Source organism: Hetaerina americana, unplaced genomic scaffold (genome assembly GCF_022747635.1).
Source record: "Hetaerina americana unplaced genomic scaffold, ioHetAmer1.1.p SCAF_4, whole genome shotgun sequence".
In the NCBI taxonomy this organism is placed as follows: domain Eukaryota; kingdom Metazoa; phylum Arthropoda; class Insecta; order Odonata; family Calopterygidae; genus Hetaerina; species Hetaerina americana.
In genome coordinates this window covers 77402504-77429000 of record NW_027286985.1, presented here as the reverse complement: position 1 = coordinate 77429000, position 26497 = coordinate 77402504, and the positions used below count along the sequence as shown (strand labels likewise).

Sequence of the window (26497 nt, the reverse complement as noted above, 5' to 3'; positions counted from 1 at the left end):
GAACTTAATCACACTGCTAGCCTATAAATACTATATACAGGTAGTCTGTATTCTCCATACAGCGATTGACTTTAATTTACGGCTTTCTGAAAGAAAACCGTGAGCCTGAAGATAAATCAGCTTTATCAGATGATGTTAATGCGACACAAAGCTGGGGCGAAAAATGGTCATTATAATTAAACTTAAAAAAGTGCGTAGTGATGAATTTTTTGGAAAAAGAGCAATTCCCTACCGAACGCCTATAGAATCTGGAACGCCGAAATGGAATGCGTAGACTCGATTAAATACTTAGGCGTGACCCTCACTCACGACCTGGGTGAAACATTCAGGGACATAAACCGTGAGTGATTCCCAACCTATCTCCTCTAATATTTTTGATTCGCTACAAAGTTATCATAATAACGTTTTAAAAATCTAGCTCCTCCTACTCCTACGTTTCACACGATCCAATTCGGCAATCAATCCAACTTCGTGAGGGTCCCATATACTTGCGGTATATTCTAAATGAGGCCTAACCAGGGAAAGATAACATCTCTCTTTGACCTTTGATCACATTTCCCCGGTAATCTTCTAAAAAATCCTAATTTTTTGTTAGCATGTCCACATATCCTCCATATGTGTTTCACCCAGGAGAGGTCAAGAGTGACGGTAACGCCAAAGTATTTAATCGAGTCTACGCATGCCATTTCGGTGTTCCCAATACAGTAGGCAATCGGGACGGAATTGCACTTTTTTCAAAAATTCATCCCTACGCACTTTTTTAAGTTTAATTTTAACTGCCAAGTGCCGCACCAGCTTTGTACAGCATTAACGCCATCTGATAAAGCTGCTGTGTCTCAGGATCATGAATATCTCGGTAAACCCCTGCATCGCCGGCAAATAAACGTATTATACCAGTGACTACATAGTCAATGTCATTAACGTAAAGTAGGAATAATAGAGGTCCGATAACACTTCCCAAGGTGAAGTAACCAAAAGCAGTAGAGGTCACCTGAAATAACTTCTACTGCTTTTGAGCGAACTCCATCTATCACTACTCTTTGACCTGACCATTTAAAAAGTCATAAATTCAACCCAGGATACTTTTATCTATGCCATATGCTTCTAGCATTCAAGAGAGAGCAATGTTGCAGTGGACGCGGTTTTTCTAGATTTTAAGAAAGCCTTTGACAAAGTACATTATCGTACGTTAACTACTCACAATGGTACGCGAACATTCAAGAAGTCTTTAATCAAGCCCATGATATTTATAAAATAAACTTTAAACTTTTAGGCTTTACTTCGTGCAATTTTTTGATGTCATATTTAATAAGCTTGTAATTTTCCACAGCCTTTATTTTAAGGTACAGAGCGTTTCACCGACTTACGGCATCATCAGGTAAAAGTTTTGTTCCCGATTTAGATTTTAGAGGTTTTTATTTCCGTTATGAATATGCACAGCGAAAGAAGTGGTAAAACTCTAAAGTAATTAACAGTGAAACGACAAAAGTCCCCGTTTTAGGAAAAGCTCCTCTTCAGGGAACAGTGACAAAAAGGATAGAGAAAAAAATGAAGCGTTGGCCTAAAAGTTTCGTTCACATGCAGCATTTTAATACAAGTATATACCCTTGTATATAGCCTACGGTCAGAGGAGAGGGGGAGGCTATGTAAGAGGGAGAGGGATGGTGGAAAGTTGAAGGTGACGGTCGGGGTTTCCTCCTTCCTAATTTCATTATTTTATTATTATTTTATTACCCTGCAAGCCTCCTTTAGGGTGCGTGGCAGGGGGTGAATACACACCAGACTAATTTTCATCCGAATGTGACCCTACCGCGGTCGGACAATGTTATTCTGATCCCTTATCGTTCGTGGAAAAAATGACATCTTAAATCTATATGTACTACTTCACCCAAAGCGGCCTTTTACCTACCTCTTACTCTTTCCAAACTCATAGCTAATGGTAATAAAAGACCTTTTTATACACTTTTAAATGATACATTTGTGACGTTGTGCTTGGCGCAGCGTCACTTGCCCAGTTCGAATACGCGCGCCTCTCTCGCGAGCCGTAGAACGGCGGGGCGCTATCTGTTGGCGCCGACAATGTATGTAAGAAAAAAGAAGAGCGGGGCGCGCCGCGCGCGGAGAGTGCCGGCCAACACGTGGTAAGGAGAGTTCGTTGTGAGATGTCCGAGAGAGAAGGTCGTGTGCTATCATCGTCGAGTCACCGACAGCCTGCGAACACCGGGGGTGCGCGTGCCAGCAACCGACCTCGCCGTGTGGGCCCCCCGCAGGCCCCGACCGGAACATCGGGAGCCAGCAGTCGACAGCGAGGCGGCCATCTTCGGCTGCAGCCGAGCGGCCACCCAACATCGTGGCCCAGCAGGCGTCGGCACCGCGCGTCATGTTTGCTTGGGAGCGCCCACACCTTTTCTTGTGATAATAAATAGTTCTTATGAAGTTTACTCGTCGGAGTCCATTTTTATGCGCCTCCTTGCGCCCCTCGTGATTTCAGCTGAAGAGCCGCTGCCCACCCCGGGGCACATAAAAGGTGAGCGAGCCCTCCCCTGGGACGAGGAGTGTGATGGGCCAGGTGACAGCCAGCGGCGTGACTCTGCGGCTAGCCATGCGGCTAGCCTGGCGCCCTCAAAACAAGTAGAGTCGCGGCCTCCCTTGTCTCGCGGTATCGGGGAAAATTTATCTATAAATTAAATACCGCGTCACACATTTTTTAAATCAGGCATTATCAAACTAAAATGCGATATTAGCAACCCCTTTTATATCGGTCAAACTGGGAGTAATTTCAAGACGCGAACCAAGGAACACGCCAGATGTCGCAAAAATAAAAACGCCAATTCCCTCTTCGCAAAAAACTCATAGATTGTAAACACAATTGTAATTTGTCCCAGTAATCTGCATATACACACTAAAGGATCAAAAATCGACGCCCTCGAGCAAATCGAGATTCGAAGGTACTTGGCATACCCCAAAACAAAACTTTGTGGCAAGCAATTATATTTATTTATTTAAGGACTTTTACTGTGGCGAGATTAAGACTTAATTGTCCCTTCTTCCATATAACCCCTCTACATACAAACAGTAAAGACAATTACAAACACACAAAACCTATGAGGAAGAAAAACCCACCAAGGCGGACATCGAACCCGCGACCTCTGATTTGCCAGGCGAGGGCGTTACCCCGCCGCCACCGGGTCCGGCAATGCTATTTTACTCTCACACCCCCCTCCACTTCTTTCCGAGAAACTAACCTTGAGGGGGGGAAAATCCAACCGTTCAACGTACCCGTTCGCCCCTTCCCCTCCCATACCCCTGACCACACCCAATGCCACGTCATAATCAAGACACCACCCCCTTCCATTACCCGAAAAAACCCGACCCCCACCTTCAACCCCACCGACCCTTCAACTGACCACCCTTCCTCACCCTTCTACATTGTCACCCCCCTCTCCTCTGTCCTAAGAGTACAGGTATTGTATGTATTCAACTGCTGAATTTGAACGAAACTTATATTTGATGATGCTCCAAGTCAGCGAAACGCCTTGTGACTTCAAATAGTCTGAGGAAAATTGCAAACTCATTTAATACAGACAGGATATTTAGATCTATGCCATTGGCTTCTTGCTTTGTGAGTAGGTTACTATTACGTATTTTGTAGAGAGCTTTTTAAGAATCTAGAAAAACCAAGTCCACTGAACATTTCTCTATCTCGAACCAAAAATATTGAATAAAATATAATATGAAAAAAAGAGCTTACTGCTGCTTGTAGTAGTTACCTTTTCAGAAACCGTGCTCGTTTTTCAGTATTAAATCTTGACTTTCGAGGTGTCTCACTATCGAAGGAACAATTATAAATTGTATGTTCAAAGGCCTTGCACGATCTGGATTCGACGGAACTAGGATTGTAATTGCTTCGTTCCTCCCTGTCTCCGTTTTCAAATATATTTATTCCATTACCCTTTTTCCAGTTGCCGTAGACCTTGAGAACTACTAGCGACTTATACGATTTCTAGATAAGGCGCAATATTCGACGCTTGTTCCTTAAATATGGGAGCTGGTATTTCATCGGGCCCAGAAGATTTATTTGGCCTAATATTTATCAGCAACCGTTCTATCTCATAATATGAGATTTCAATTTTTGGCATCGGTTGCCCGGCACGATTTGGTTAAGCTATCAGACAAATTCGGTAATATAGTATATTGGTGAAGGCGGTTTGAAAGAAAGAATTTAATAACTAAACATTTTTTAAAGTCCTAGTTACTCTTTCTCCTTCGCCGTTTTTGACTCAATTATCTGTAGACCTTTTTTCCTGAACTTCTCTGATGTACAACCAAAATGCCTCGGGATTCTCTTTCAAATTTTATGTTAGTTTTTTCATTTTGATTTCGCTTAACGGTTTCCGAAATTCCTTTGTCGCTCTCGCCCTAGATATCTGTTAATTATAAAATATCTCACTCTTTTTGGCGCTAGAGATAATGTTCCTTATATTTTCCATCTTGCCATGACATAATATTTGACGTCTTAAGGAACTTAACAATCGCGTAGTACCATCTATGCTCCGTGTTATCTTTTATAAATTTATTTGGAATGAATCTATTTACTGATTAGGGTTGAAGTCAAGGAAGTGACACCATGTATGCTCAGCATTTCAGTGATTACTATATTTCATCAAATCAGCGAATTAACTCTGTTACAAGCACTTAAAGCCATTTCTATCATATTTTTAAACAAGTTTATTCCACTTTCAGGATTCTTGTTTCGGATCCCATGCAGGAAAACTTAGCAGTTACTGCTAAGTTTTCCTGCATGGGATCCTTTGTCCACAGTTCCTTTACTTGGTTCTGTATTTAAGAATTATTCAGGTATTTTCGTTAATAACAGGCAATAATTTTATCGCGCCTTGTCGATAAAATGACCAAGTTAATGTATGGAGTTCAACGTAAAGGAATCGCGGGTATCATCGTTTTAAAATAATACGGGCTTGAATCAATAATTAGGGCATTGAAATCTCCATCGATGATAAGGTCACGATCGCTGTTTTGTGGTGAGGAAATTTTGATTTGCTGGTCTATTTCTCGTATTGTATTATCATGGTCGTCCGGCGGCCTGTCAAATACCCCTACATAGTCTCTTTGCGTTCAGAATCTCTAATTGAATACCAAACTCTTTCCAAAGTGTCATCTGGAATTGCCTCATCCCTGTTAACGCAAGATTTTTTTACCGGAATAAAGACACCGCCGCCGATTTAATTTACTCTGTCATTTCTGTAAAAGGAACAGGATTTTGGAAACATTTCACTGACGAAGATATTAGTGGATAACCAGGTTTCAGTTCCAATACTTGTCTGGCATGTGCTTTGAGTAGGCTGACGATATTCAGCGGCTATTTTTTATCCGGCTGTTGACTTCTAATAGAGGTTTCCTTTGCATTAAGTTTGCTTGAATATTAAACGCGTATCTTTTCCTATTACAGGGTGCGGCAACATAAATTCCATTTTTTAAGCAAAACCCCTTTAAAAAAGGAATTTATGTTCCCGCACGCTGCATAATAGAATCCGTTATGAAATTTACCATCCGATGCTATCTTGTTCAACTTAAGTGACCTGCTGCATGAATCATCTAGCATAGGCCCACACCTCATTTAAACTAAATTATTTGGCAATGAGAACTTTAAAGACCCAACCTCTCCTACCGCAATACGATGGGGCTAATACTCGTAATATATTTTCAACATTACTGCTAAAGAGACGCCCTTCAATGTATGCAAGAGCATCAATCTGTAATTTAACCTTCGCTCCGCGAGTAATTTCCAGCCTAGCTCCTCTAATATTTTGGATACGCTACTAGGTTTATCATAACATTTTTTTTTACAAATCTAACTCCCCTACGCTGCACGTGATCCACTTAGGCCATTAATACAGGTACAACTTCGTGAGGATTCCATGTACTTAGAGCATATTCTAAATGAGGCCTAACCAACGACAGATAACATTTCTCCTTGACCTTTTCATAACATTTACCAAGTACTCTTCAAATATATCCTAATTTTTTGTTAGCCTGTACACGTATTACCCGTATACGAGTAATTTTCACCCAGAAGAGGTCGTGAATTTGGGTAACGCCGAAGTATTTAATCTAGTGTGCATTTTTCTATTTTTGTATTCCTGATGCAATAGGCGTTCGGGAGGGTACTACTATTCCAATTTAATCATCACTATGCACGTTTTAACGTTTAATTCTAATTTCCAAGTATGGTACCAATATTGCCATGAATCATGGAATTGTCGCATTATCCCTCGTGCTGCTGATGCGTATCCTTTCAAAATTTTGTATCCTTTAGCGGAGAAATCTTCACCGCTTACATTCCACATGCATTCACCACGTGGACGAATGCGAAAAGCATTGACCTTTTATTTTCATCTCCCAATTTTTCAGGCTGCCATTTCCCTTGGCTTGGATCACCCTCTTCAGTATAATTTTTCATGTGAAGTCTTAAGATTGGCGTTTTTTCTGTAAGGTTTTCTGGCCTCGGACCTGACGAGCACATTTAAAAGGAGACTTTTGTATATCAAATGACTGGAAAATGTACTTACCAAAGGAGACTGTAAACCGGAAAGTAAGATTAAAAAAGAATCAAACTATATAATGGAAAATAGGATGTATATTACAGGAATAAAATTAAGTGCTATTTTCAATCAATTATGCATTAATGTTAACTTTAAGCATAAAATTGCGAAGCAAAAGAAATATTAAATGGCGGATAGCATTGCAATACGCTCCATAAGAATTTACAGCCACTAGAAAGGCTACTTGGAATACAAATGCAAATTGCTAAATTTGTTCCATGCCTGGGATATATTTAAAACATCCATTAAATACATTCTGATCTACCCTGCCACACACCCTAGCGGTTGCTATCAATGTACTATGTAATGAAAAATTGAAGACTCATTAAAATGTTTTCACACTCTTCATGAAGGTAATTTTTTAAAATACTAGTAAATAGTGAAATTTTGGCGGTGAAGCCAAAGTTTTCTGGAATTCTGAGGGGAGAGAACTCTTTAATGCAATACAAATATAATTTTTAGAGGAAGATTCAGAAAAGCCCAGGGATTACCAAGGTCTTTCCAGTTTTAGTCATTAGTCGAAAGTTTATCAGCTTGCTGCTAGCAACTTAGTCTAACTCCCGACTAAAAAAATAATGTAACAGGTCAAAAGTGAATTATGGTGGAATATTTTTTTATATGTTTATTTGATGCATAGAATTTGATCTAATGATGAATGAACATCTTCGAAAGATGCCTTCCTAATATGAGACAAAACCTTCGATGAGGATGAATGAAAGAGCATTTGTTCAAATAGGAAAATTAAGCTCAAGAATCAAAATAAAACCACCTAATGCCTCTTACCAAGGTTTTAGCCCGAATTCATTAATCTGCTGTATATTTCTAGACTGAAGAATCGAATTTAAAAAAATATGTTTGAAGATCAGAATTATGACATATCTTATTTCCTCGCAATTATTCTCCTTAAGTCATACCTACTTCGATCATTTTGATCCAAAACACTTCCGAAATAGGTAAACTGTTGCCCCTCCTCTGGTGCATGCCCTACTATTGTAGTGTCTAACATAGAAGTAGCCTTTTTCTTCTGCTCTAGTATATGAGCTCCTATTTTAATATTTTAACTTAGCTTTTCTCTTTCTCTAAAACCGCATGTCCAAAGTTTTATATACATTTCTTCTCACCCCATATCTGACTTCCAGATGCGCTCAGAAATATGTAAGATTTGGTGTTTTCCTGGAATACGATTGCGAAGTCTGTCACCGAGAGGTCGAGACCCTGACCCGGTGGTAAACCCGGAAAGACTTGCTCAGCAAAGCTTTACGGACTGGCAAACTTTAGATTAAGAAAATGACAACTTTTCCATGGCAAATTCATAGTACATAATACATGGATGCAGTATCAATTAACAGATATACCTAAACACCGTATTCTATAATAGCCAAAACTGAAATATAATGAATGCCTAAACCAATAAAATCCATTAGTCAACTCGATCATTGGTACATGTAAAGGATATGTTTCACGGATTCTAAGGTCACTATTGAGTCTTTTTCCCTTGGTCTACCACGCGGGATATTTTAATTTTCAATTTAATACAAATCTGATCGCACAAATAATCGACTTTAAACATTATAAATATCCCACTGAAATAATTACAAAGGTTTATTATTTTTGAAACCATCAAAGACGGCGTTGCTGGTTCAAAACGAAAGGAATCTTTGGGTTAAATTCAAGTCTATCTTTCTGGGGACTAAACATTAAGAACCAGGAACACACAACTAGGAACAACTTTAATGTTTGTTTATATTAACGCAATGACTTAAATGTAAATTTATCTCCTAAATCTGACTATATTCCGAACAGGAAAACAAGCAATCACTTACTGGTTTCAGGGTGATTATACGCATCGTGATATTCTTCGGACGTTGAAATTTCTCTCCCCCCTCCGCAGCACGTTTGACAACGTTGTTCGATGTTGAATCAATGCCATGAATTCGACGCCAGAATGTACAATTCCCTTTCTATAACAAAGGGGAGAATTTAGGGTAAGTGAGATGGAAGGAGGAAAATATTAAGTATGTTTGACAGATGAGAAGAAGGTTTGACTGAATGAAATATGTGGAGCTTAAAAATGGGATATTTTATTGTAGAGTGTATTCGGTATTTGTCTCAGGCGACAGGAGGGAAGTTCAAAAATAAGCCTACCTTGACATTAAATTACCCTACATAATAATAATTCCTTTTGTAGTGGAACCATTTGTGTAATCCAAATTTAACAAGCGTATATATAGTAATTCATTAATTTGGAAATCGAGCGTAATTTGGCTGTATTTTTTCAGTTTTTGCAGTATACTCCCAATCGCATTTTTTCTAAGGACGTCCTGCGATAGTTTCAGGCTCCACTTTGTGAAAATTAATGATCACAGAATAATTAACCTTGGTATTGGTGATAAAGTGTTTGTGAGAAATACCAAGTTTAATAATCCAATGATGTCCAACGATACAACCAAATAGTACAGGTCAAGTGTCAACTCGAGTTCGAATAGCCGTGGAGTCCCATATGATTTCTCATTTGTATCGTTTAATTTCCTATATTTCATTCATTCTTTAAATTAAGATTGATTTAATTGGAAGGGATGGTGAAAATTTACGAGATAAGCTGTTAATTTCTTGCCATGATTCACAATCTTTTGATAAAAGTTTCCTGAAAATGAATGACAGTTTGACAAGTAAACTCTTAAGGAAAAAGTTCTGCTTCCATAACCTCTGATGAAATTTTTGGGCCCTATCATATTTATTCACCTCCCTTCTCTCCCTCCCTCTCATCCGTTCTTCGATGGCAAAGATAAAATTAACTGGAAGGAAACAAAGGAAGAGGTGTTAGGTTTGGCGTTGGAGGAGATAGGATTGTTGGGAGAAATGAAAAAGAGGCAAAATAAGATGGATGCAGAGCGTTTTGATGGGCATTGAGATTTTAAAGATTGTAATAGAGGGAAGAATGTTATGCAAGCGAGGGATGTTGAACGGAATGAAAGGAGGAATGAAGTAAGCCAATTGAAGAGGGGCCGATGTTAAGGTTGATCGAGCAGCATTTTGTAAGGAAAGACAAGGGAATTGGATATTTTCCGTTTTGTAGCTTGTGTCCATTCAAAACCTACGTTAATCGTTAGTTTACCGATAATAATAATATTAATAAAATGTTTTGCTCATCCATGAAAAATATCCGCAATGAAAATTACATTTGCTGTTTTACAATGTTTAAAAGACCTATTGCTTCATGCTATAGCATTAATTCAGCTTGTCCCCCGCAATTTTATGTACGATATTTAAATATATTGAGTTATATTTAGACGGAGAAGTCAAAATGTTCCAATACACTAAAATGGATTGAATATAAATGCACTTCCAAACGGAGGTATTTTTTCTAATTCGAGGTCTGGTCAATAAACAATACTATCAATAAGTTTCATTGCAAAATTCAACCGTTAACAGGTCTTTTTCAGTACAACCCATGAGGGTGAATGTTTCTCTACACTCAGATTCTCTTTCGATACTTCCCTACATAACAAATGTCTACCGAAAAATTGAAGCTGTAATGCAAAGTTTCAAAAACTAACAATTTCATTACGTTAATTTGGTGAACCAATAACTCGAAGGTCATAATTTGGCAGCCCATCTATCCAACAGCCAGTGGCCCGTTTAACTAAAATACTAGTCTATTTACTTTAGTCCCGCAATTAAACCATACAGATAGTTTTCATTCCATATTTTTCTTGAAATTTTAATGCCTGTTATGATGTTACCATTGGGTTTTTAATGACTAATGTCATCATTTAGGTCTTCTATGGGGGACTGGAACTCTCCAATTACGATTTTTGGGAAACCGGATTTGGGAACGTTCTGAGATAAATGTTGGCAGCAATTTTCAGACTCAAATATTACAAAGCTAATAATGTTTAATTCGTTTCAGGCCTTGCACGAGTTCGCCATGCCTGCAAATGTTCTTTGCTTCGTGCTACTTTGTTTGGCCGTAGCCCCTGCATGGGGGTTGGACCTGTGTCCGAGATGGCAGAGAGCCAACATCGTCGACGCCATTCTCCACAGCAACGGGACCGTCGAGGACCGAGCTGCGAAGGAAATGTACCCTCCCGGCACCTACTGGTCGGAAATGGTAGATGGGAGAACGCATATTTACGGTTGTCCCTGCAAGCTCGGCAAGCCCTGCCTGAGGAAGTGCTGCGATTGGAACCAAATGATGGACAATGATACTCTGGAATGTATCCCACATGAAGGGAAATCTCCGGAATGGTTCCGACCGAATATCAGTGCTAACTCCACCTTCCAAATGCTTCAGATAGAATACGGCTATTTTGGTCTTGCATACGGCAACTACTGTTTCGGTTACCTCCTCGAGCCAGATGAGTATCCAGAAGATAAGTTCTATATTAATGTCACAGATGGTACACTGAGTATACCAGATGCAAAAAAGTTTTCCCTGGACGCTTCAAGTTACTGTCTCGATTACATGGAGAATTTTAATGTCTATCTTCCCTACGTGTGCTTTAGACAAATCGATGTCGTCATACCTGATGAAATCTGTGACACAGTGCGGTACATCGTCTATCCATTGGGGATGACCATTTCAATCATCTTCCTCATCATATCACTCGTTGTTTATGCTACAACGGCGGAGTTGAGAAACTTGCATGGGAGGTGCTTAATGTGCCACATCTTAAGCTTACTGGTTGCTTATCTATTCCTGGCAATCGTCCAAAGTGCTGGCAGTGGTTTGAGCGACGGCTCATGCACAGCATTTGGTAAGTGCGCTGGAGACAATTATGTCAATTTATTTCTTTTCTTTAGCCTAATCCCGTACTTCCGTTAACCCTAGTGAATGAAGACGCAATTTGTCATTCTTAACTGCCAAATTCTATTTATTTTTCCGAAATTAATAATCAATATTTTACGCTTTTCTTAATTCTACATTTTTAACTCTTAGTAGTAATAGTAATATTTTGGGGAGGCGACCGACAGCTAAGGTCATTTGCGCCATAGGGAATGGACACGAAAGGATGAAGGGTGGAGACAAACCAGGCATCGGCATTGGCCTCTCTTTACGGAGGGCGCCAAGGAGTCCGCAGCTTAACGTCCCATCCGACGGACGGCGTACTCACTCAGAGAGCCCTCCACAAAGCACCTCAAGTAGGGATCGAGATACCACTGAAAAATATTCAACACCACCGGGATTTGAACCCGGCCCCTCTGGGTGGTTTTAACTCTTACATTAGTATTAGTTTTATATTGAAAGATAAGTACAAATAGCTATTTCCATACCCTCGACGTACGGAATGATTTTCGCTGGTCAGACTTTCATAAATGTCATCTAAATATCTATTTAAAAACACTGTAATGCAGCGTAATTCACGTTTTAGGAAATATTTTTTTCCTTTCCCCCGATAGATAAAAGCAACAGTCAAGTCGAAACATGTGAATATTTTGAAGATATTCTTCATTAATTTACCCTAATAAGCAGAAATATAACCGCTTCCTCCCTGACTACGGACATGCAGGAAGCCATGCTAATGACTACCGACAATAAGTCTTTATAAAAGTTAAGAAGTCCTTATGCTTACTGCTAAGGGTAAATTTAGAGTAAATTTGGGATATTGTTAAAAAATGCATTGAAAAAACTTCTTAATACAATGTCAATAAATTATATATTCCGAAAAGTCCTCACGAAAACATTTTTCAGGATAATAAAATTTCACCACTTATATTTACTAACCGAAAAAGACAAAGAATTATTAAATTATATATGTGCAGTTAGACAAGCGCCAGGTAACACACCAAGCCTAAGCATCAAATCAACTTATCATTCTCAAACAATAACCCGAAACATCTACGCTACGATATCGACACAGTGACAGTAACAACAAATTCATATTCTTAAAAAAAATTCAAACTAAGCTGCTATACACAAAAGGTTCTAATTCAAAAATATATATATCACCATGTATTTTATTATTTTCATGAGATGATTGAAATGTAAAAAGAAGCATCAAAAAAGATCGCCGACAAAAGTCTAATGGGGAATAACCAAGACAACGCGGATCATTAAAATGATTCCACCACCTATAAATTAATTATGACTTTTAGCTTTTGTACTTTCCTTTTAAGAACACTTGAAGCCATTAAAAAAATATTCCTTTATCGTAATTTCATGACATTTCCGCAAAAATACTTCGCTAATATTTTCAGGGAGAATCATTAACTTTGTCATAGTAAAATTTACTCAACTAAATAAATTTTACTTTTTCCATGGTAGAGAGGAAATTCATGTTGTCTTGAACATATTCGACTCCCTGAATTAAACTTAAATAATGGTCTTGAATCCCTCTGAATATATTTTCACCACTCCTCGAAAGATGTGCACATTCCTATATGTATGTATATGTTTCATTGGATGCGATTACGCAAACACTTTTTGCATGAGCTGAACAAAATTTTACATTTAACCGATTTGTTAAGAGTAGATAAAAAAAAGGTTTTATTACAATCCAATTATTAAAAAAATGAGTTACTGGCGTGCGACTCGAAAAATTATATAAATAAAGGTTATAGTTTCTTAATCTTTTTAACTTTTTCCATCCCTCATCATAAAAATTTACAGAAGGGGGTTCATGTATACATTTAACTTACACTCACACGAGGAGAGCCAGCACACTCACAAATTGAAAGAGAAAGAGGCGAAGGATCTGCAAAAAGGTCCCATCTAATGTATCATCTACCGCGAGATGGGTTCGATGTAACTCTATACGCAACTCTCCTATGATCACATCCTTTTCAGCTTGATTATCTAATCACTTTTATTCGTTGCATTATTTCTCTCACGAATTTCCCTCTATAGTTCTTCAGCAAGTACACACGCGGGCAAAAGAATTATGTTTCCTATACTTTCAAATATTCCGGTTGCGTTCTTCTGGCGCTGTTGGTTAAAAACCTCCAATAGTTACTTACTCCACCCGACCCGTCTGTTTCATCCGTAATTTTTATCACCAGAAAATCACGACATTTCCAATGATTTCAAACAGTTTTCTCTATTTCTACTGCAGGCAGCATTTATCCAGATTCCTCAAATATGTGGATTCCATCAGAGTCGAATTATGTTATTCCATAATCCCATCATCCTTGCCATTCTTCAAACAATGGCCTACACTTTCACAATTGTAACGTTATTACTTTTTCACGACTAACAATAATTTCAGCTTTAATTAAAGTCTCCTGATCTCTATTCAGGTTTTTGACTATCCATCTCCAGTTAAGAGACACCTCTATGTTCATTGAAAGCATTTCGTTTCAGTCGGTATTATCAAAAACTTTTCTTTATTCACGAATCCATTAATGCCTATTTATTCTTTCCGTCATTTCATCTTTAACTGGCCAAAGAACCAAAATTCCCTAATACCCCGCTTTTCCTGAAGACAAATTCGTTTTACAGAGCTACATAGAACCACAAACCTGTGGTTCTCTGATGGTCAAGATATCGAAAAAGCGACCAAAAAAATCCAACTTTAAAATACGAGAGATACAAAAAAATGAACCAATTTTATAGAAAACCCTTTATCACTATTAGGCTGGTAAAGGTTTTACTAAGTTTAACTTATATAACATTAAGAAGAAATAAGGATGTTTCGTTTACTAAAGCATAGATAACGATGAAGATATAATAACTCAGATCAGATATTCGACGGAATGGTATGGTCTACCTTTACTCCACGGTTTTATACTCTAGAAACTATTTTATTACATCCCGCATCGGTTCTCCATGATTAATTTAATTAGCACGATATTGTTTAATTGTCCAGGATGCTTTAAGTACAGCCAGATATGGACACTCAGATATACCACTAGGAACTAATAGTTATAAACTTTAATGTGTAATATTTTCATGCATGCACAAAATATTAAAGTTTATTTCGAAAAATCAATCCATACAGCGTGCCACCCACATTACGCCTACGCCTGGAAAGGACATTTCGACCCAAACCTCAGCGTCATTAGTCGAATAAGTAATACCATTGTAATAATGAATCACAAATTTCCCAAAAGAACACGAGTTATCATCAGCGCAGGCAAATAAACCACTTCAATCAGTAAGTTGTTCATCAAAATTCCCTTTTCGTTATTCACGCGGCTAGAAAGAAATTCTTAATCAAAAAGTGAGGATATCCTTCATCACTAATTTTATACTTCTCAAGAAATACATTGAATTATCACTCTAATTACTTTTGAAATTTAAAATTTTTAAATTTCCATAAGAAATTACTAACAAATAACATTTATCTAATTACAAGAATTATTATTATTTATTGGTAAATTTTACCAATGCGGAAAAGAAAGCAGTAGCAAGTAGTGGGGTCCAAGATGTAGTCATCCTGCCACATTTGTCACCGACACCATTGTTAAATGACAATTATATTTCAGTCCAAATGATAGTTCAACGATTGCACTATTCCTCACGTCCATTTCAATCTCTTTTTTACAGGTTTCGTGATATACTTCGCGTTGCTCTGCTCCTTCTTCTGGCTAAACATCATGTGCATCGACATCTACATCACATTCAGGTATTTCACCTATTTCACCTTAGTTTTATAAACATATTTAAAACTCAAAAACAGAATACTAGTGGGTGTTCCATAAATATTCCATCGTCCCTCGAAAACCCGTATACGTAAGATATACTTGTTCATTAGTAATGTATCTGGACATAAAAATCAATTGGGTTTGAATTTAATTGACACGAAATTTCTGATACTAAACGCAATACAGTAACTTAAATAATACGTATTTTCTGTTTAGCTAAAATGTAACAGTTGATTAACTTTCATATTATTAATTCGTAGGCTGCGGCAAACTTTAAAGAGAACAAATTCGACCCCAGGTTAACAATTAATTAATTATATATATATATATATATATATATATATATATATATATATATATATATATATATATATATATATATATATATATATATATATATATATATAAAACACTTTTTGAAAGTCTCACGGACGTGAATAATAATGTATAACACTTAGCACTAGTGGACACAGACAAAAACACAGAAACACACAAAAAAAGAGACTCACTATTTTTCGAATTTTCGGTGGTCGTTGCCACCTTTATCAAGGAGGAGAGGGACAGAACTCTCAGTCTGTCTCTCAGTCAGGAACAACTCAGTTCTGTCCCTCTCCTCCTTGATAAAGGTGGCAACGACCACCGAAAATTCGAAAAATAGTGAGTCTCTTTTTTTGTGTGTTTCTGTGTTTTTGTCTGTGTCCACTAGTGCTAAGTGTTATACATTATATATATATATATATATTAGTCTTATTAATATATATATTTACATATATATACTTGGGTGGTCTGAAAAACTTCCGACCTAACAAATATACAAGACATTATCGGTTTTCACGCTCAGACCGTGAGATTCAAAGGATCTAAATTCTCATACAGGTATGAAGGCAGATTCGCGAGTTTTCACCTCTACTTGTGTAATGGTGGTTCATTCGGGAAGAGATTCGAGGATTGTTTGGGAGAATCGCTGACCGAAGGAAAGGTTGTGGTATTCTGCGAGTGAAGGGACAGGAAGATATAGTATGAGAGAGAAGTAGGATTACACAAAAAGGGGTGATTGTTCATGTGGATGGACAAGTAAGTGATGATTTCAGCGATGTGGAAAGATGGTTGGTTGCATTGGTTGCACGAGAGCAGATACGTTTTTGGAGAGGCGATTAACCTGGGAGTGAGTTGGGGAAGCAATTACGTGATGTGGGGATAGGGGAGGAGAACATGTTTTACATCGGGGGCGGTTGCATGCAGGGGAAAGATGAGGAAAGTTATTGAGGGAGCGCGCCGAAGGGTTGCTGGATTCGAGGATTTGAAAATGGCGGGTCGTTTGTAGAGGAGAGGGGGGCACTCGGGCAGGAGAAAGGAGGTTGCGTCGCTGTCTTGGAAGATAAAAATAGGGAAAAGCTGCAAGGGTGTACGCAGCATCTAAGGAAATAGGTCGTATATAAGGTTGATTACTGCATCAGATATGGGTTTGCTTTTATGTGGTGTGATAGGTAAGGTAGAATGGCGGATTTTCTTCTGCATTATAGCGGACCCATAAAAGTAGTAGGAGAGGTCATTGCGAAAAGATGGTCTTTTCAAGGTGACCAATGAAGAGATTTGCGTATGATGTTGTCATCCTCGTTCACTTCACTGGGCCTTTGATTTGTCGATTAAAACTTCTTTGGAAAGAAAATACATTTTTCTGATAGGACGAAAGTGGCTAGGCTAAGGAAAAATCCAGTCGAAGGACGCTGAGGTGAGGGGCGTAGAGAAAGTTAGTGACGGAGGCAGGGTAAGCCATCGTCATGGGGAATAAAGGTGTGGATGGAAGTCACGTCGATTGTGGCCATACGTCGGTTGGGAGTGGGGGGAATGGAGACAAAATTTAAACGGTTGAGTAAGTGGTATGAATCTTTTATGAAGAACGGCCGGGAGAGTACCATAAATTATAGGTGATAGCCAAGAAAGGCGGAAATTCTTTCGATGGGATTGGAGAAGCTGGAGACTATAGGGCTAATGTGGATGTGGGTTTTTGTATTTTTGGAATGAGATAAAACTGGGGTGTTCTAGGATTTGGCGGCGAGAGTACGGTCATGTCTTGGTGGTAAGGCCTTTATATGGTCCAAATTGGAGGAGAAAGGACGGAATTGCTATATTAAAAGTGGTAGTCGGGTTGTTGATGAGAGTTGTACACGTGGATGGGTCGCTGATGTGATTAAGGGCTTTGGAAATATAATCTTTCGTAATTAAAATTACCACTGAGGAACCTCATTTGCGATGGTGACTGTGATGCCTGGGTTAGCCGGTAGGATTTTTAGGGCAAGAGGTTCCTTGGTTGAAAGGTAATTTTTAGTTTTGAGGAATTTAGGAAGGATTTACAGGAGGTTATATAGAGAGTTGTCGCTAGTAAAAGTTTCAACTAAAAGGGGACAGGGAAGGGATTTCGTTCATGGGTTGAAGTAGGGTGGAATTTGTCAAGTGCGGGATTGACGTTTATGTGACCGGAATGGTTACACTGTGATTTCCACAAGGCGCGCAATCGAAGGTTTCGCCAGAAATTGAGGTAATGCATTCGTATATAAATGAGACAACAATGTGACAATGATTCCCTAAGGGACGATGAGTGAAGATGTTTGAGATGCGGTTCGTCAAAACTTTGATTTTGAGAAAGGTTTTTTACGGCGCGGAAACATTGCCATTGAAGCAAGATCTTAGGCGTAGATAGGAGGATTTTGAACTGAGGGGGTGCAGAAGGATGAAAAAGGTGAAAAGGACAAATGTAACTTTGCGGGAATAATACAAAGGAGACCACAAACACCGTGATCACACAATTACTTACCTTATATGTTTACTTAACCGATGTACCAATACCTTGGATTAACGGTAATACACATAAACTGCTTTCAAAAAAATATCCGCTATGCCTGTTAATATTGAAAAATGAATTTATGTACCTTGTGCACTCTATTGCAGTTCTTTCACCCCTCCGAGAGTCCATAGCAGCGAAAATAAGAAATTTCTCTCATATATTGTCTATGCTTGGGGGATCCCATTTGTCATCATATTAGTGACCGCTATCATGGAATTCCATCCTGGAATATCGGCTGATTTCATGAAACCGGAATTCAAGACAACCTGCTGGTTCCGCAGTAAGTATAAGATGTACACGCATACGAACATGCCCACGGATCGTGTTTGTGTTACGTCAACTCAGGTATAAACATTGCCGGGGTAGAAGAACCTACACCAGATATATGCGACCCAAATAAAAATTACTGAAATGTTAGAAACTACTGTATGGTCGAGAAATTAGTCCAAACACAATACAAACGATGCATATTTAATCTAAGAGAGGAAATTGGGGAAGTATTTAGCAAATTTACAAGGAGGCCCTTTAGTACATTTCGGATATTAAGTTAAGTAATATTTATTTGTAAAGAAGACATGCGCGCCCAGCTATACGGAATAGCACGAGGAAGAGGAGGCCGGTATCCTCTTCCTCATCCGAATAGGGGAACTTATTTCTAAATGCTTATCGTACCATCCGGTCCGTGATTCGCGGTTTATTCTCCAAGGAAGTTTACTGAAAGCCATCCTGCATCTCAGAGTTCAATACCATTGTCAGTTTTAACTTTTTAATACACTGGTCTTTCAAAGCATCCAGTGTCATTGAATATGTAATAATCTTGATACATAGTAGGAAGTAAAATCATGCACATCTTTGCATGAGAAATTTAATCATGTTCCTTGTTTAAATTACATCACACTTTACTACCTGAGTACTTAACACGGCCTCATTATCCTGGTAGGTCTTCCGCTCATAAGAAAGATGCCCAGAAAGTAAATTATGTTGTGAAATACAACATTAACCTACTGACAAGACAAAGTTTTATTATACACATTTGAAATGCACATGCTAAATTTTTTTACACATAATCGCTATTCAAATGGAGGCATTCATAATGATACACAATATTTTCAAGTCCGTCTTTGAAGAAATCTGCAGCCTAACATTTTATAACTTATTTACACCAGCATGCCATTCTGCGTCGCTGTTAAAACGCTGTGTTGCAAGCCACGTCTATCAAGAGATACGTAATGCTAAATCGCCGATATTCACGAATTTTAATTGTTGATTTTCACCGAAAGTTCATCTATCACAAGGCTAGGCCGACCACTGCGGGCCTCGTCGTGAACATTGGTGCGTGAACATTTTTAAACTCAATGCACCACTGCCTCACTCCGCCTTCACACATTATTCCGTCTCCATACACTTCACAAAGTTGCTCATGAATTTCAATTGGCTGGTGGTTTTTTTTTTGCCTGCACAAACCTAATCACAGATCGCACTTCACCACTCGAGGGATTTTCTAATACATCGCACATTTTGACAGCTCGCAGAGAGAAATGTAGAAAAACCATAGTCTGAAAACTACCACAGAAGGATGCGTACTAAGTGTTGGAACGATTAGACACCAAGATAGTGGCTCCAGTTCTACCCACCGCCACGCTACGCCGGAACGTAAGTTACTTTCTGATCAGCCCCCGTAAACACCCTTAGTGGCAGATCTAAAATTAAAATTTCAAATTTAGATTGCAGTTTTTGTGGGGGCGAAATGTCTAAGTTGTCATTGCTACTTTTGAATATTATCTGAAAACATTGGTAGTTTTCGAATGGTTTCTCGTTAATGCCAAAATCAAGGGGAACCTCAGGTTCCGACGTGCGTAACATGGCATTAAATAAGAAATAAGTATACCTACTGAGTGCACTACGCCCAATCGAATGGGCTATATTATAAATTTGGAGGGCCCGAACTAAAATCAGCCACTTCACAAGGCGCCTGGCTTAGGTGTACCCCTAAAACTTCCCCTCTATCCTGCACTTACTTTCTCTCTCGTGTGCCGTCAACGGAAGGTATAATGACGCATGCGAGACTGTCGTACGCGCGTAGGCAGAACTCGCCGTATAAACCGAAGTTCTTGGCAGAGTAAGTTGTAGTACCAAACGCTACCAACTTTCGATGCAAAGCGCTAGTTGCACAATTAAAACCGGAAAAGGAAATATGAGCTGAATCACGATAATTTATTTATTAATTTATGTATCCTCCAAGCCGCTGGAAGGGAGTGCGGCAGGGGGTAACTGCACACCAGACTAATTTTTACCCGAACATGACACTAGCGCGGTCGGGCAATGTTATTATTAAATCGCGGAAAAAATGGCATTTTAATCCATTTTTTCTACTCATAATCTCTCTACTATTATCAACGTGATCTCTCCTACCAAAGTACCATGGGGTAATGATACATTTTCAACATCACTGCTAAAGAGACTCCCTTCCAATTTATACAAGAGCTTCAATCTGTAATTTAACCTTCGCTCCGTGAGTGATTCCCAGCCTAGCTGCTGTAATATTTTGGATACGCTACTAAGCTTTTCATAACAACGTTTCACAAATTTAGCTTCTCTACGCTGCACGCAATCGAAGTCGACCCAGGCAAGAAGATTCGAATAATATCGAGTGTTTTCTGACGAAGTAGTGAAATTTTATAAAAAGGTTTATAATAAATCCATAATAATAGCCACCATTTCGGCTATCAAATTTTTGTTCAGTATTAAAAGCCAGAAATCCCAGCGTGATGTGGTGGAAGGAACCCACATCAATTTAGAGGTTAAAAAGTGCTTTATATTGAACAGAAACGGTGAACACCAAGACGATTTTACTAAGAATAATCAGTTTCAATTGAGAATTTTAATTAAGCGTGGAGAAACTTAACAAGCGTTTAGTTGGACTCACCACCCCGTAATCAGGCGAGGCAAAGATATGGCGGTGATTCGATGCATCCTCAATATCTCAGTCAGGATTTCATAGCACAGACCAATCGAGATGCCACACTCTTGTGCAAGTTCCCTGATAGTCAAACGTCGATTTTTCGCCGCACTCCACAAACAACCCTCCGCATTAACGGCCGTAACAAATCAAAAAATAAGATATTAACAAAGTGGATAAAGGTGGTAATTTAGGAAGTTTTCGCAGACTCGACGCCTCCACAAATTTGTAAAATAACCAACTGGAGGCGCACAATTCGGGAACCTTTGGAACAGACCACGTAATTAAACATTAACCTCATTAAACATTAAACACCAACCTCAAATTTATATCAAATGCTTTTCTAACCCTCATCCATGCCATTGCCAGGTTTCAATTTCCATCGGAATCAAATCATCGAGGGAAATATTTCAATCTAATATGCTGCCTGAAAGTTTATTTTATGGATCAGAGTTCTAACTAAATGAAAATAGTAATCAGTTTTTTCTCATTTCAGAATATTCCAGTAGACTTGCTTACTTCATTGCACCAGTTGGGGTTCTTGTCTTATGCAACGTGGTTTTGTTTATCCTTACTGCCTTCAATATTCACAAAGTGAATAGAGAAACGTCAATTTTGCATAGAGGAAATTCCACGAAGAATAAGGAAGACAAAAACAGGTACGTGAATGGACTATAACTGATGACTTTATAAAATCTTGCAGATGCAAACACTAAACCCCCTCATTATTAAAAAATGATCTATTTCCGTCTTCTCTTATTATAGAATGAAGCTATATATAAAGCTCTCGATTGTCATGGGCGTCAGTTGGATCCTGGAAATCGTTTCGTACCTCATCGGTGGGTCGAAGTGCATCTGGCTCTTCACGGACACTGTGAACACTTTGCAAGGTGTTTTCATATTCCTCATATTCGTCTGGAAGAAGAATGTTAAGGACCTCATGAAGAAGAGGCTGAGAAATTTCATAAACAGGTTTAAGAAGCCATCACCCGAGATCTATGAGACAAAAGAAGACGATGATACTGAGCGCTCTACTTCCAAGTCTGGGGAGACCGCCTCGACCAATCTGCCGTCCTTAGAGTTACAGAACAAAAATGCCAGCCCATAATGAACTTGTGTCGGAGTGATTGCCTGAATCGATTTCTGACTGTACCTTTATTTGGTTTACGCCTAAGATTACGTGAGCGCGACCTGGAGCCCACTCCGCGGTGCGAAGTGAGGGATCGGAGACGAGAACGGGGAAAAATAGGAGAGAGAAAAGGAAAGAAAGACGTAAATAATCAAGCAAGAGACTCTGATATGGTGCTTTTGTTGATTTGATCTCTCGCAAGGTCAGAAAGATGAGCCCTGTGGGAGCTGCAGCTGCCAAATGCCCAGTGTTGTTGGTCCCGTAAAATGGCGTGGTATATTACGACTGAATTAGTCTTGATTGTCGACTGAACAACCTCTGGCATTTACTGATTAATGTCGAAGGAAGCGTTGAGAAGCGCTTTCAATTTAACCAAATATGGAATATCAAATTAATATGGCATGGTATAACTAGGCCAGAAAACGTTTAGGTTAATACGGAACGCGACCGCTGTCGCCATTCAAAATATTGACGGTTCAGGCTGCCTTTTTGCTGTCGAAGGCTAACAGATTTGGGTGTCAGACAAGGTCATCCGAGAATTAATGTTTGCATATGCCGTCCATTTATCTGGCAAGGGATGGAAACTGATAATTGTGAACGCGATAGAGGTATGTAACAGGTCGTGGAGCATGGCGTCCACGAATATTCGGCTCTGCGGTTACCAACCGGAAAAAGTAGATGACCCCATCCTCATTGCAAACGTATCTGCGATCGTTTTCTTTGGTCATTTTAAATAATAAATGATTCATTTATTATCATGGGTCAAAATCGTGTAAGCCTTGTAAAGGAATGGTCCTAAGTTACATTAAGCACAATTAAGCATCAGGTATACCCGAATCACGCATAAAACGTTAACGTTAAGGAATTTACATACAAGTTAAGCATTGCTCTTGGCATAATTTTCACTTATTCATGCTACTTGGAAGATGTTATCTCAACCATGAGGAATTCAAGCTCACCGCACTGTAAATTGTGTTATTCAAATGCCATTTAGAATCACATATTTTTGAGAGTGAAATTGGATCTATAATTTTTTGCCTAATGGTTTTCTCAGAGAAAGCGAACAAGGATTAAAGTGTCTTTGGGAATCCCTTCAAGTTAGGGATTCGTATCTCCGCCTTTTGAATTTGGTGCTATTGCATGATACGTTGTCACACCCATCCGGCCCCTAAGACTCGAAATTGAAAATTATAAACAGAGGGAAAAACGAAGTCATAATAAGCTGTCATATTTCACGTTAAAATGCAATGTCTCAATTGAAAACTTCTAATGGGCGTTTGATACACCTAACGCCCCTCCAAAAATGATTAGACGAGGGAGGTTTACAACTCAATACAGCCATGCCAAAAAGAACAATTTTATGCAACTTACCGACTTCCCAGAGAAACGTCTTTTTTTTCTTATCGTGTAGGAATGTAATGTAAAAATATTGGCAAAAAATCCAAAACAGTCGAGAATAAATCGGATGATCTGCTTTATTTGTCTGCGTCGGATTATTGAAAAGATTCTCTTAAAAAATGCTGTTACCTTGGTTTTTTTACTGTTATTCTCGTTGCGAAAACATTTATAACATGTCCATACATTATTTTTCCATTGAAGTTCCTTTATGCTGCCCTTACACAAGTTTTATTCTGCTTAAAAAGTTAGACAAGTTTTACAATGTCTAGTTTAACTGAAGGTTAACTTAAACCTGCGGTTAAGGCCAAAATGCAGCAGTATAAACGGAGGAAAACCGATTGTAAGAGAGCCGAATAACTAACGGACGTTACTACAGGTAAAATGTTCACATTCACTATAAATCAATCTTATTAGTTCATATAATCGGATTTGTCAATAATCTCCAAATTATGTAAGCGTTCACATTTTCAAAGCCTGGATTTCGCGAGATTTATAAAACCGGGCCTTAGTCAAATTTGTAATTGTGTATTTGTATTAGCACTGAATCTTAATATATCCTCGATATTCTGAAGTATCCACTCTTTCTTGATACCCCTTTCGAAATTTTTAGCATTATTTATCAATAATATTTTCCACAAATCTTCCACTCCGTTTCTTAAACAAATTGCATCAATCACACTTCTCTGCCCAAATACGAATCCATGGTGTAATGTTAATTTTTAATTTCAAATTTGGCGGTGCCATTTCCGAGTGAAATTATTCGAAATCAAAAATAATTTGTCATGGGGCTACTATTGCGTACCTGTTAACGACAACCATTATTCATCCAATTCAAGATCCTAATCAAATTTCGTTTAAAAGATTGTTGTACATCTTCATTCCCTTCATTTTCGTATACCAAAGAACTAATTTATTGGGTGAAATTAAAACCACTGGTAAGTTTTCCGCCAGTTGGCACATGGATTTGCACGCTTTTTCCAGGTTTCCCACAAACCTTTTCGATGGATCGCGGTGTATTTATGTAGATGTACTCGTAGACGTAGAATAGGTAATACGCTTAAAGCGTATTCAGCCCAAAAAAATATTTAAATTGTAGAAAATAGAAAGGACAGAGATTCGTGCATTTGCTCTTCCCCATGCATGGATATGCCAACAGTAATATAAACTTGTAATAAATATAGGCATATTTTGATGGGATAGAAATGGCGAGAGCACATTGAAAGAAGCCAACAGTCGAAGAGGACGCGAGATCCGAGGTAAGATGGAAATTTCATAAAAAGCCACTTCCCACCCCTCTAACTATAGACAATATAGCTCTCCAACCATATTTAATCGATATTATGAATTCCATTTCACTACATCTTACACAATGTTCGCCGTTTCTACTTTACATTACACCCGCAGTGTAAGATAATACAAGAATCTGTAGAACCTACGAAACAGGGTATCGCCCTGACATCAAAGAATCAAAATCGGTCAATCCATTCTATTCAATCTACAGAAAATTATTTATTTTCTTATATATTCACTTAAAGATGCATACCATTTGTTGCATAAATGTAGCACAAGTACATTGTTAGACAATGATTTATAGCTGAGAAATTTATGTAAAGTGGGTCGCCTGCAGCTCCACCCAAGCTATGTGATTTTTCGGGTATCAGATCTCCCTGGGAAACCATAACTGGCACAGGGAAAGGAACTGGCCCTCCCACCCGTATCACTTACTTCAAACCGGCCTTAAGGTTGATTACTGTGTTCATGGCTTGGTTTATGTCATTTAAGAAGATCTTGAGTGTTTTATTTTACAAATACGTTTGAGACATTTAATCCCCCTAGAAGAAACGTTCTCGCATCAGTATAAGAATAAAAATAAAACATACGTCTATTCAAAAAGTATCGCGAATTTTGAATTTCCGCGGGTTACGTATATTTGATGTTCGCTTTTTTTGTGGTGTTATGTTGGTACTTATATCTCTCACTTGTACCCAAAGGTTCGGCAATTTTGAATGTTTCGTTAATTGTCGACAGCTGTTTTGCTTGGGCGTGTTTTGGCTTGTCTTCGATTTTTGCCTGTTACAAAAAATGGATCAAACGATCTGTATCAAATTTTGTGTGAAAAACGAAATTAAGTGTGCGGACGCATTCCGAATGCTGACGATAAAATGAATGTGATTTTGCGTCTTCTTGGTAAAAATGTAAAAGATTTACTCGAAATGTTTTTTTAATTACTTAATTCAGTCTTATTTTCCACGCCTACTGGTAATTTTACCATACACAATTTATAAAGTACTTACATTGTTATTTTCTAGTCAGTCATTACTGGAACGATTAGGGAGTTGACTTAATTTTTCACACAAAAATGATTGCCTATTTTAAAATACCAAATGGCTCAGCACTAGGCGAGCTCTTCCCGCACCTATCAAATCGACTTTCGGGTTGATCACTGAGATTTATGTCAAACTATGTGTTCTTCTTTTAACCTTCAGTAATACTGATTGGCACTACTTAACTTGCTTTGAGTAGTGCGTCTCTAAGAAAAACGCATTGCCCAATTGCGTCAACATGTTCGGATATAATACTCGAGATACTTTCTATTGCAAAAGTACTGAAATATAAAGAAAACAATTATAATAAGGATGCGTGCGGCGTTAACATTTTTAAGGACGATTGCATGAGTTTTAAGATCCATTGTTTTTTTTTTAATTTTAAGACTTCGAAAAAATAGAACTTTTTACAGCATTCTTCAAGTCCAAAAGGAAAATTACGTGAAAAAAAACCTGACGGCTATTTGAAGAATTAAAAACACCATGTTTGCCCCGATTACACATATTTATAACTCATGGTATTTAATTCATTTAAGTTTTCATTGGGAATATTCGTTATTATTAGATTTTTTGTTCACGAGCATGAACAGTTTCTCCGCGATTTAAATAATACAAATATCCTAGGACATTTAGGAAGAA

General features: G+C 38.3%; 1 protein-coding gene across 1 annotated transcript in view; it reads left to right on the top strand.

The window, feature by feature from the left end:
- Nucleotides 1–23593, top strand: part of LOC139691954 (G-protein coupled receptor Mth2-like) — a 28613-nt gene extending 5020 nt beyond the window's left edge. Inside the window, exons 2-6 of the mRNA XM_071589920.1 lie at nt 10531–11377; nt 15106–15184; nt 18153–18328; nt 21504–21666; nt 21773–23593. Of these exons, the coding sequence (XP_071446021.1) occupies nt 10549–11377; nt 15106–15184; nt 18153–18328; nt 21504–21666; nt 21773–22115 (1590 nt within the window). The 5' untranslated portion in view covers nt 10531–10548 and the 3' untranslated portion in view covers nt 22116–23593. The remainder of the gene's footprint in view (nt 1–10530; nt 11378–15105; nt 15185–18152; nt 18329–21503; nt 21667–21772) is intronic.
- Nucleotides 23594–26497: the final 2904 nt, after the last annotated feature.